Source organism: Dromaius novaehollandiae, chromosome 3, assembly GCF_036370855.1.
Source record: "Dromaius novaehollandiae isolate bDroNov1 chromosome 3, bDroNov1.hap1, whole genome shotgun sequence".
Classification (NCBI taxonomy): domain Eukaryota; kingdom Metazoa; phylum Chordata; class Aves; order Casuariiformes; family Dromaiidae; genus Dromaius; species Dromaius novaehollandiae.
In genome coordinates, this window is record NC_088100.1 from 32,420,585 (window position 1) to 32,433,614 (window position 13,030).

At 36.1% G+C, this 13,030-nt stretch overlaps 1 protein-coding gene across 1 annotated transcript in view; it reads left to right on the plus strand.

Annotated features, from left to right (window-relative positions):
* Positions 1-13,030, plus strand: part of ADGRB3 (adhesion G protein-coupled receptor B3) — a 454,386-nt gene that overhangs the window by 421,749 nt on the left and 19,607 nt on the right. The window contains exons 26-28 of the mRNA XM_026095915.2: positions 5,912-6,007; positions 7,385-7,424; positions 9,999-10,642. Of these exons, the coding sequence (XP_025951700.1) occupies positions 5,912-6,007; positions 7,385-7,424; positions 9,999-10,642 (780 nt within the window). The remainder of the gene's footprint in view (positions 1-5,911; positions 6,008-7,384; positions 7,425-9,998; positions 10,643-13,030) is intronic.

A 13,030-nucleotide genomic window follows, 5' to 3' on the forward strand; every position in this document is an offset into this window, starting at 1 on the left:
TCAATATAAAACTGTACCCACTTAATTAGAGGTCACCTTTAATGAAATCCAAGTTCAGTTTATTTTGAAGTGTTAGGCTTTCCCAATATCATGAGTGTAGGGAAGTGCTAACACGAATGCCCCTTTCTTCAAGAACAAAAGCTATATATTTTTACAGGCTGAAACACTGACTCAAATACAAAATGATTTCTGCTTATACTGTCCCTGAAAGAGGAAACACAGCAAAAATGTGGTTGGTTGGTAGGTTTGAGCTATCCTTTCAATTCTACACACTCAGGTACTAATATACTTAAGCTACAGGGTAGAAGAGGACAAAGACAGAGGTATGCGTTGAAAACAGCTAGGAAAAGCTGGTGTCACTGGCCTGCCCTTCACAGCTCTAAGCCACCCACTGCCAAATTCACCACCACTCAAATCTGATGACAGAGCTATCACATTAGTGCTCTTTAGCCTCACTCCAGCAAAGCTTCTCTAATGTAGCTAACCTACTAACTAACCTAACATTTTTATTGAAATGGGTTCGAGAGCATTCACACGACAGCTTTGCTGGCATATCTGTGGAAGCGGGAATCTATCAAAAATGTGCAGAGGGAGCCCAACTGCAGAAGAGTAACCTGTTCTGCTGGCATATCTACTACAGAGCTCATGTCTGTTTAGACCTTAAGTGTGGCATTTGCCATTTATCAACTCCGGGATATTTACCACATCCCAAAACACATCACACTGCCTAGCATAGTTCCTCATGCTTGGCAGAAGCTATCCAAAGGCACTTCAGGACTGAAAAAATGGGAAGATGTTCCAGAAGAGAAATATTGGCAACACTGAGTGAGGAATCTCACACAGTGGTTTTCCTTTCCGCTGTTCACAGTCTTCATACATTGAAATTCACCAAAAAATTAATCAAAAATGAGTATGAGTGACACAATTTATTTCAATCTTCTAGTGGTGCACCAGTCTGCATGAACTTTATATCATTATCCTATACAGTATATGTATGAGATTATCCTACCAAAGTAGGAAAGTTTTCAATTTTTAAGGAGAAAACTTTCCAATATCTTGCAGAAATTAGTAGTTTTCATTGTGCTTATTCCATCCCACTTTATTCAGGCCATAAAGTACTTTTCTTTGTTATCAGCTTTCCTAGTGCAAAGTGCTTACCTCTTTTACCATCACTTTTTTTTCTTTTTTCTTTTTTTTTTTTTTTTCTAGTCAGGATAAAAAGATGTGCAGAATAAGAGACACAACTTAAGGCAAATCTATTTTGTGTATCCCCTTATTTTTCTAGCATTTTCCTTCCCCATTTGATACATATTTTTAAGAAAGGGTATTCTCACCCTAGAATCCTTACCCACCATTTTACATATTCCCTCAGTAAGATGGTAAGACACTGCAACCATTTATACTTCATTTCTTCAGTAAAAAGTACAGCAGTTTCCTACTGGTGTTCCTGTCTATGAAATTGCTATTTCCATTGGGATATATTAATTATCCTGGAAAAGGTATACCAACTCTCACTTACTGTCCTGAGGATCCATATTTATTTTAAAAAATATATCTTTAGCTCAAGGTTGCAGATGAAACCTTCAAAATACAAAGCAGTATAAACAGCATTGTCTTTCTAAGTATGCAGAAAGCTTGCACCACATGCCTGGTAATCAAAGTCACTGATTTCATCAAAAACTTACCAAAATCCATAAGAAATTCTAAGGGTAATGTAGCATAATGCTGTATACAGGTAAAAAATTAAGAAATTGAAGCAAGTTTATTTTGGAAAAAAATGTTTTGATTGTTTCGGATAAGATTGATGCATCTTCCCACAATGCCCCAATCCTTGAACCCAAGACATGCTCCCAGCTTAATGACAACTATTTGATGAAAGTGCTTCTTTCCCATGGAACCCTTTGATATTGTTGAATGTCTCATTCTTGCTCTACTCACATGTAGGACTCTAGTGATGAAGGTGGAATTAGTTTTTTCTATAAGTAAACTCAGTTTTCAAATTCATGGGGTATCCTGACTTGAACCACTTCTAACTCAGTGATTCTAGTGCAAGTACTATGCAAAAATATATTCTTGTAAGGATGTCAATACAGGAATTTAGAATCTGAATTGGTTTTGTGTGTGCAAAGCAGTAGCTAGCTATGGTTTATTTTGTTCATTGCTTTTTTGGTAAATCACATATACAGATGTCATTTAACAGCAAACAACCATCACTTTGGTTAACTACTTAAAGGAACTGTTCCATTAAGCCAATCCTGACAGTTGCGGACCTGGTCCTGACATTGAAATCCTAAGGAAAGGCATCTAATATGACAGCTAATCAGGATATCTACATAGTACTTTAAAAATGACCTCATGAGAAAATTTCCCAGCGAGGCCCCAAAAGCACTGAAGTACCATCAGATTTTCCCTTATCACAAAGGGGAAGGAGTTTTTTTTCTTCAGTTATGAAAATGTTAGGCAGAAATAAAGGTACAGTGACAACTTACTGACTAGTCAGAAGATTAGGTCCAGTCAAGATGATGACAGTGAAGGTGGTGGAAGAAACCGAAGCATAGACATACTGCTGTTTGAACTCCAGCTGGCATTACACAATGCATCTTCTCTTATCCTCCAGATCTAAATCGTAGACTGGGCAAAACACTTGAGGAAATAATTACGGTAATTTTTTTGCATGGGAAGAGAAAAGTTCTTCAAAGACAGCAGAGAAAAGTTGACACACTTGAAACAATTTTTTTTCTTTTAATGTGTTGTATGGACCAGTTTGCAGCAGCAAAGACATAACTATTAAGTGCAATAAATTCCTATACAGAAGGAGACTTAACTCCAATAAGTCATGTTCAAACTGGCTCCTTAGTCTAGCTGTAGAGACCCTTAGGTCAGTCTCCAGTATAAGCCAAGGCAGTGGCCATCATGCAGAGTGCAATGCAGTCTTTGCTCCTCACTTGATACCCCTCCCAGCTGAAAGAATCATCTGTTACTTTCTGTTTGCAAAAATGTTTTGCTCTGCCAGTATATATCAGTGAAACCCTGCCAACATATTTATCATTCTTGATGACAACTACAAAGCTATCTCAGTTATAGCCTATAGGATTGATCTGATATTTATAGCATGCCAGCATAGACAAAACAATAATTCTGACTGTCAGAAAAAAATTGTGGGGTGGAATATATCACAACAAAATTCAAACAAAGAGGACAGCCCTGCTTTACTATGCCCTTACTACTGTTACTTATAAACCCTTTTGTTTCCCCTTAATTATATTGACATAAACATAGGTAATGGAAATATTTTTGACTTTCTCTGCTTCCAGAAGTACAAGTATGCTATAGCAATAATGTTGTGTGAGAAGGGCTACATTAGAGAGCCAAGGAGGTTTGCTAACTAAGACATAAAACTAAAAAGAAAGTAAGTGATGTGCTGTGTCCTGTTCTGCCCGCCAGAACCAGCTCAGGGTCTTTGGGAAAGACAAATCTCTCTATAATTCCATTTCCTAATTTCCAAAATAAACATAATAATACTATAGATTTCATACAAACCACTTCGGAAATTAGGAAAGAAAAATGCAAAGAGTTAGGTATTGTTGCTTTATGTCGCCGCCTTAGCCTGGAGAGCCTACTATGTTTTTCTCTTCTTCTTGCTGTTTAAATACCTAATTGGGCGTTGGAAGAATGTGTGGTATAAGTCACAGAGCAGAGACTGATAGGAAAAGGTAGTGCTAAGGCTTCTTCACCATCAGAGCAAAACAGTTTGCCTGACCTGCCTGAATACAAGATTGTCTAAAGCTAATTTGAATCATACTGAGTAACTCTGGTTACTGCCGCTGATGGGAGGAAACCGAGTGTGTTTTCTCCTGTTGCTGTGCTCTGTTGACTAGAGTGCATTTGGATTAAATGCATCACTGGCATCTAAAACCCACATTTCTATATTGCAGGATAAAAAAATAAATAATAATAAAAAAAAAGTACATGAGTAGGGAGAGGGTAAGTTATAAAAGCTCTGAGTTGGTTACTGTTGCTAAGGAAACCACTTCCTTGCTATCTGCACGTTCATCACATCTGCCTCTCCTGCTCTGCCTGGCTCTACAAAAATCTTGTAACTTGATGTTAGGAGCGGGGGGAACAAGAATATGCTTCAAAGTAAGATAAAGATAACACAGTCTTTACATATTCAAACAGCAATTGTGAATAACTGGTTTTAAAAAACAAGCAAGTATTTAGGCAGCTCAACTTTTTGTTTATTTCAGATGTGTGTGAGGATGCCTAGAGGTTGCAACATATGTCAATATTATGGACACAGCTTTATTTGACATTCTGTTGACACGTTCAAATAGTATGTTGCTTGCATTTAGAAAATGTTGTAAGAAACGTGTATTTTAGAGTATCCTAACATTTACTACGGAAAGTGCTGAAAGCTTCATTCCTTCTATTCTGTATCAGTCTTCTTCCACCTGCAGCAGTCACTTATCAAGACTGCAGAGCACTTTTACTCATTTAAGGGTTGAAGACTGTAAAATAATGCTTCCTAATTACAAAAAGAAATACTTTTTTCCCATTTCATATTCCTTTTTGTGAAGGCTTTCAAAGAGCTTGCAGTAGAATATGATGTATTCAGAGGGGAAGCCTTATGTTCAGCTTCAGTTAATGAATTATCCTCTTTTGTTGCTCACAAAATGTCCATGAGTAGAATATAATTTTCTCTCTTTTAGTTCTTCTAAATCAGACATCAAATAATTTCTACAGATAATAAATGGAATATAGATTTTTGGTAGGCATTTCATTAACAATATTTCCATATTCAGGCAAGAAATGATACTAGCTTGTTTTGGCTGGAGGTCACCCAAGTAAGTTCCTGTTTTCCAAGTCACATCTTGCAGTCAGGTTGCTGATATGAATACATGAATTTATGGAATCAAAATTCAAGTTTTAAAACATTTTCGGTATACTGTGAAAATACTGGTAAAAATATTCATTTCCGTTCTGAAAGTTGCCTTGCTGTCCCTACCATGGTATGTGTGAGAATTCAGCAAAATATATTTGCATTTTAGTCAGCAAACAGGAACTGCATTTTTCCTTTGAATATGGGATGCCCTGTTGAACCACATCTTTCTGGCAAAATTGTTGCATAATAATACCTATTTAGACATACACCCTGCTCAAAATCAAAGCCTTTCCTTTGAAAAGGCAATTCCTGAAATCTGTTTGCAATTTAGGGCAAGTTTTCAAATTGACTTCATGAATCATACTAATTAAACAATAATTCTTGAGAATTTCCACTTTTTTAGTTTTAAGAAACCAGACTCCATTCAAATAGTCCACTCATTATTATTATTGTGCTCACCCTGAAGTGGTTTCCCCTGTTTGAAGGATTTTACTCCTATAAGAGGTTCAAGAGATTCCCTATACAGGGTTAGAGCTTATGACTGGAATCAGTAACATCTTGCAAACTGACTTGTTCTTTAAAGTGTAATTAGAAGAGCATTATGTATCTTCCAAGAATCTTACATTTATCAAGCATAAAACAGATTTTATTTTGCAGTGGTTAGTACATTTATTAAGCCTGCTTTTAGACCTGTACCAAACTGAGTGAGAAGACAGACAAATGCTATTACTCAAGAGAAATCTGGAAATTTGGGTTGTGTACCAAGTCATCCCTGACTGCTAGTTAATTCTATCTATTGGCAAATTTAATTTTGTCGCTTTCGTGTGATTGATTGACAGACTTTACACCAGCTACAAAATATAGAAAAAGTATGAAATGGCAGTTAGACATTTATGTTTTCTGGCTCTGGTTTATTCAGTATACTAAAGAAAAGTCATGTATTGTATTCCTTACAGTTTAACTTAATCTTTAATAGCATTAGCCTACGTGAGACTGCACAAGAATCAGTATAAGGTATTGTTTTCACAGGTTCAAGATGCATTCAGATGTCGACTAAGAAATTGCCAGGATCCAATCAATGCAGATTCTTCAAGTTCTTTTCCTAATGGACATGCTCAAATAATGGTTAGATTTTTTTTTTTCCTTTGACTCTTAATTTAGTGTTCCTAACCAAAAGAAAACAACTTACAGTATTGTACATGGCAAGTATGCACAGCTGAAGTATTAACACCATTTTAAAACATAAGTCTGTTTAGGTCATTGTCCCTTTGATTAAATCTCTTAGAAAGTTTAAATTATTGGTGTGATCACTTAGTGAAGCACAGTGAATTAGTATCTTCCACCACTGTTCTTTAAGATGAAAGATCCTTGCATAAAACAGCAAAAAAATAATCTAATAATATACAATGAATTTTTATACCATCAGTGTAAAAAGCACTGACGCATTTGAGAGTCTTCCCTTCATGAAGACCTCAAAAATATTCCCCTCAAATTAATTCAGTCAAGGAGATTCTAGAAGGGGAATCTATTTACTAGCTTGAACTAAGGAGATAGTGAATGGATTACTATATCAATTTGGATTTACTAATATCATTAGGTGTACATTAAGACAAAATATTGATCCCTTCACTTTCAGTGACAGTTTGTCATTGATCCTAATGGGGTCAGGATCAGGCCCTAAAAATGCAAGGCTCAGTGAGCAGATGCCCTTGAAAAAAAGGGTGAAATAGAAAGAATCCAATATTTGGATTTCACAGGCAAGAAGGAGGTCAGTTTTAGCAAGTATTTTTCATATAATAAAGCTTTCATGGACTTAAAAATGTAACTGAAAAGTACTTGAATTCTATACCAGAATAAATAGCATTTGTTTAACTATGAAAAGCAACCTTGGATTGTTGACTCTTAAAATTCATTCTTAGTTCTGACAATTCCTTTTTACCGGTTGGAATAGATAATAACTATTTTCAGGGAATACAAAGTTTACTCTGATTACATTAGTATCAAGGACTGAAAAAATGTTATATAACAAATTACCACTGAATAACAAATTAATAAAGTTTCAGATAGAGTGGACTCATTGGATTACATTTATTCACAGTAATTTGTATTGCAGGCTATTTACCATACTTTTGTTTATAAAATTATTATGAAAAGCTTCCTTAAAGGTGATCCTTCCATGACATGTAGAAGTTACTCTTCCAAATACATAAAAAAACCCTATACACTGTATCGTTTTATTAAAATTATATACTCCCACCTATTTTATTTTATTTTTTCTGGTCAGGCAGCATACTTTGAAAACCACCCAGTTATACTTTAGGAAACTTTGTAAAGCTCTGCTGTTGTAAAACAATATACTTCACCTTCTCAGCAACAAGAACCACTTTTAAGAGACTATAACTCTGTAAGTGGGACATTTTGGAAGCGCTAGTTGGCAAAAAGGTATTGTGGTTTAGTTTTCAATTAATAATGGCTGTCCTGTTTCATTGTTTCTTGTTACAGACTGATTTTGAAAAGGATGTGGACATTGCTTGTCGGTCAGGTAAGGGCACTGAGACAGTCATTTAGTCAACAAAAAAGGTCTTGTACTAATTCCTTGTGAAGTAAAAGCAAGAAAAATATCAACTTGTAACTTCTTCCAGCTTAAATTTATAATTTTAAATTGATGCCGCTATATGAATGCATTTATTTCATTCTCTTATAAATGCTTTTCACTGGGATTTTATAGTTGGGAAGCCTCCCATAGCTATTGCTGTTTCTTAGAAAGCAAATGGCTTTGGAGCGAAAATCAGCCTCAGACACAAAATTTTCCTTGCCCTGGTACACAAGTGAATGTGAAACAGTCATTTTGCTATCGAACAATTTTTTTGATGCATTTTAAAAGCTATACATATGAAGAAAGCATCAATCTGGTAGTTTTAAAGAGGGTAAGTTTTCTAAGGCTCTAAGTGAAGTCAACAATAGCTTAACAACATGGTATAAGGAAAATGAAATTTGTTTCCACTTTATCACAAGCTGTTTTTTAAGACATTTCAATACTCTGAACTTTAATAGATCAGCTTTGCCCACTTCTGTATTTTAAAAATGCACATTTTAACCAATTTATTTTGCCAACTTTACTTAAATAAAGCACATATCAAAAAATAAATGGTCTTTTAAACCCTAGAGAAATTTTAGATCTAAGAGAGATCCCCAAAGGATATTTTTTCCTACAGAGGTAAGTCTGCCTAGACACTCTGTATTTTCAATGAGGAGAGAGAGAGACAGTGGGCCCTCTCTGCAGGGTGATCCAGGGCAGGAGTCTAACTTAGCTGTTCCCCTCACCCACCTGGAGGATACTGTCTCTCTTCTCTGGTAATAAAGGGGGACAAGAAGGATGTTCTCACTAAGGTAAAGTTTGAGTTTCCAATTACTCACCTTTAAAAATTGCCAGCTCCATTTTTTGTGATAAGGTGTTGGTTCTTCTGTATATTTTAGCTTTACTATCCATGTGCATGTTGAAAGGGGCAAGGCAGTATATTGTAACACAAATGCATGCCTGTTACCAGCTATTGCAGAGAAAAGTCCAATATTAGTCCATTTAGCTCCCTTTTTTTACCTTTGTCAACATAGCTCTGCTGTTCAGGTAGCCATGTCAGGGATGTCCTTAAGGAGGTGGACTTTGAATGCTGTTATGAATGGGCTTTACTAGGTAAAAAATAAGTTGTTTCCTTTAATGGAAGATTTAATAATAGGTCACTGTGTGAACTGAGCATGTGTGACTGGAAACAATGCAGCAACCACTTTGCATTATGTAAAATGGACTGCGATGAAGGGAGGGTATATTTTTTGCTAAGTCACAGTGTTGGGTATATGCAAATGCCCTAATCCTTCACTTGCATAACATCATTTAGAGGTAAATTATTCTTCTCCTAATTGAAAAACCAGAGAGGGCTTTGTGTGACATAGCAGAGTGGGCTGCCTGAGGAGCTGTTTGCTGTGGAACATCGCAGTGAACTGACAGGTCCTGGAGGATCTGGGTCATCAGAACGCTCCAGCTACAAAAACGGATCTAAATGTAGCACTGGAGATACTCCAAGTCATCTTCCTGTCTGAGCCCACGAGCTGGATTTCATTGCACGAGCTAGCACTGTTGTAAATTAACCTATTATTTTAAATTGGGACAAGAAAATCCTTGCACCTAACTAGAACTTGCCCAGTAATAGGTTATTTAAATATATATATATATATATATTTCTTTTCTATTTCATTACAAATCCTGAGATATAGACTTGTACTTATTTTTAAGAGAAATTGAATCAAGCCTTTGCTCCCGAATGCATCCTTCAATGTCCCTGGAAGTTCTGTATTAGGCGAAGAGACTGATAACTTTTACATTTAGAGCTTAGCCTAATAAAAAGTGCTGGATGTTGCTACAACCGTGACCAGGGAGACCTACACCAGAACTGGTTTATGACTGTTTTTATGAGAGATGTTTCTATGTTTTAATAAGCTTACTAAATGTGGCAAAATATGTCTTTCTGATACCAGTGGAATTCCTTCCCAATTTGGTTATATGTCACTTCTATTTAGACAATAATTGAATACGGAAGAATTAAAATAAAATCAGTGAAAAAGAACATTTAGGAGATCAGGAACACATGTCCATAGTTATAATCTTACAGTAAATCATTAGGATGGATTTACAAAATGATTCTGCCTTACAATCTGTTTTGACATTTTCCAAGAGGTTATTTGGAGTTAATAATGGCAGTACAGATGTCATAGTGTATTTTTTGGAAACCCTTAATCAAGTTCCACATGGCAGGCTTTTGCTTAAGCTGTAAGTCATCCAAGATCTATGTGAGGAAGTAGGAATGATTGAAGGACTGCTTTTAATTTATGTAAATGACGTGAGGCTTAATCAGAGATCTGTATCAGCTGTATACAGTAGATAGATGTTGATGAAACAAAACCCTTTTCAAAGCAATATTTATAGAATAAAAGTTGTTAAATGGATAAAAAAGAGTTAAAATGCATTGGTTAGGGGAACACTGCTAAATAAGGCCACAACAAAAAGGCATAGTTTGGACAGGCGTAGTTTCATGTTGTAAGAATTCTGTTCTTTCATCCACAGTTCTGCATAAAGACATTGGACCTTGCAGAGCAGCTACTATAACAGGAACACTTTCTAGAATTTCGCTAAACGATGAAGAGGAGGAAAAAGGACCAAATCCTGAAGGAATGAGCTATTCTACCTTACCTGGAAACATCATTTCCAAAGTCATCATTCAGCAGCCCACAGGTCTCCACATGCCTATGAGTATGAGTGAACTGGCCAATCAGTGTTTGAAAAAAGACAACAGTGAGTTACGGAGGACTGTGTATTTATGCACTGATGATAACTTGAGAGGTGCAGATATGGACATAGTCCATCCTCAAGAACGGATGATAGAAAGCGACTACATAGTCATGCCCCGGAGCTCAGTAAATACCCAGCCATCACTGAAAGATGAGAGCAAAATGAATATAGGCATGGATACATTGCCTCATGAAAGGCTGTTACACTACAAAGTTAATCCAGAATTCAATATGAATCCCTCTGTAATGGACCAATTTAATATCAATTTAGACCAGCATCTTCCCACCCAAGAACATATGCAGAATTTACCATTTGAGCCCCGCACAGCAGTAAAAAGCTTCATTGCCTCAGAGCTGGATGACAATGCAGGATTATCGAGAAGTGAAACTGGATCCACAATATCAATGAGCTCTTTAGAGGTCAGTGACACATAAACAAATTGCATGCTCTGTTGTTCTAATTATATGATAAGATAACAAATTGCAGCTTGTGTTCACGGGTTGCTGCTAATGTTTTAAATCAGCATAAATTATTGTTTGGAATCGTGCACTGCTGTTCATATTCCTCTTAGTATCAGAAGTATTTGTACCTAGAAAACAAGGATAAAGTTTCAGAACCATTCAGTATGAAACTTTTCCATTCTAGAGGTTCAACATGCCACGCAACTGCAAAGGATTTCATGACCTACCAGGTAAAGTCCACTGGAAAATACTGTGTTACCATGAGAAGAAAAATTATTCCTGCAAGATGCAAGTGATAATCATTGGCCCCATCTGCAAGCACAAGTAATTGAAAATATTTGTCATTTTTTTGCTGACAAAATGTGTCTCATGAAAAGACCTCCAGCCAATATGATAGGTCTGATTCTGCTCTCTCTAGTGTAAATCCTGGATGATTCCATCCAGTGGATTCTATCCAGTTCACCACTTAGTGATTTAGTTTGGATGCACAGATACATGTTTGTGCAGGCAGCAGTACAACTGATATATGCAATAGGTGCAGGAAGACTTCTGGTGGAGCATGCTAGATGCCAGTCAGACTGTAAAAGTGAGCTGAGAAGCTTATAAAAGGCGTTGCAAGTCACTACTAGAATCTATCTGAGGATTTAAACATTATAAATGTAAAAACTACTTACCATCCTTACTTAAGACCTAAGGGTCAAATACTGCCATTCCTATTGAGTCTTTACTTACGTAAAATCACCAGTGAGGTAGAGCTGATTTCGTGCATGATATCCTTAAAGAATCAGAAATACATTTCACCAATGTTTCAGATGTTATGAAATCCAGCATTTGGTGGGAAAGAAAAAGACAAATGGGAACAATATGGTATTTTCTTATTCTCTGAAGGAAGTTACAGCTGAAAACAAATCTACTGTATGTGCAAACTTGAATCCATTAGCTATTACTCTACAATGTCTGGAGTTCTCCACGTAGGGAAGCAGAGGCTCTACATGATTTATCAATTATCAGGTGCAGAACTGTGGCCCATACTTTGTAGACATAGCGGATGTTTATGGATATTTCTTTTAAAATGGAGTTGGTCTTCTATCTGTGTATTGACTGGAGAATATGGGCAGAAGATCAGAATTTAGTTTCTCTTTTGAAAAGATGCCTTTAAAAAATTTTACAGTAAAATATTTCCCTTGTCCTTTGTATTGTGCCTGTGCTATCATGAGTGTTTGCGAGAAAGTCATAACTGAAAAAAATCAGTTGAAAAGTAGAATGTAAACAAAATAGTGACTAATTTTTGTGTTCTGTTTAAAGTAAATGGGTATAATCTTGGGAAAAGTTTTCAAATGGGTTTCTAAAATGCTTAAGTGTTTGTCCACTCAATGCTCAGACAGACTGGTTCTTTTTAAGCACTTTCGCATCAATAAAAAAGTAACAGCCCTCAGCTCAGGTGTATATGTTAATAGATCTTAGGTGGTTAATAGATCTTTACTTCTCTATTTTAATGAAACACAAAAACGGGTTAGCTGAAGTCACCTTCCAGCAGTATCCCCTTCTCTCTACCTGCAAGGCCATCTTTCAGATACTTTTGGGCAGATATGGAGACTTGAATCCAGCCCATTTAAGGTTAGATGTGTAAATGAGATATTTAAGGAAGGATCACAGTTCCCTGAGGAGACAGACACACCTGCAACAGCCATCAACTCCACCTGAGGTCTAAATTGTTCTCTGGAGATGCCTCTATCTTTCCACTTGTGACAGAGAAAACCTGTGGGACCTAGCAGAAGGATACTTTAGTTAAGCTGGAAAAATTAGGACAATAATATCTCCATCTCACTCAGAGTTCCAGTTCCTGAAGCCACTTAGGAAAATGTGCCTGAAAATCCATGAGTATATTGTACTGCTCCTCTAGAGTTAAAATCTTGTACTGTATTTGTATCATATTTTAAATTGATCTCTAAGATGTAGCCTAGATACCTGATCTGGATCACCATTCTGTATATTATTTTTATGCTCAGAACTGACTACTAAGTATATAGCAGAAAATACAGTAAAATAAATAAAATAAAATATAGTAGTAAATATGTAGTCTCTTCCAACTTGGTAAACTTATTAGGTTTAGAAACTTGTATTTTAGTCCACAAAGTTGTAAATAGTAAGGTTATTAAACCAAATTGAATCCAACATAATCCATGTATTAGAAAGAAATAGTAGGGCAGATCAAAAATGAAAGGAACTGTTTTGGTTTTTGAGTCTTCCTTTTTGGTTCTCAACACTATTTGGTTGTATAGCATTACTTCATCTTTTGATAAAGATGTGCTGCAATGAACTGAAGATGGGAACATGGAAAACATT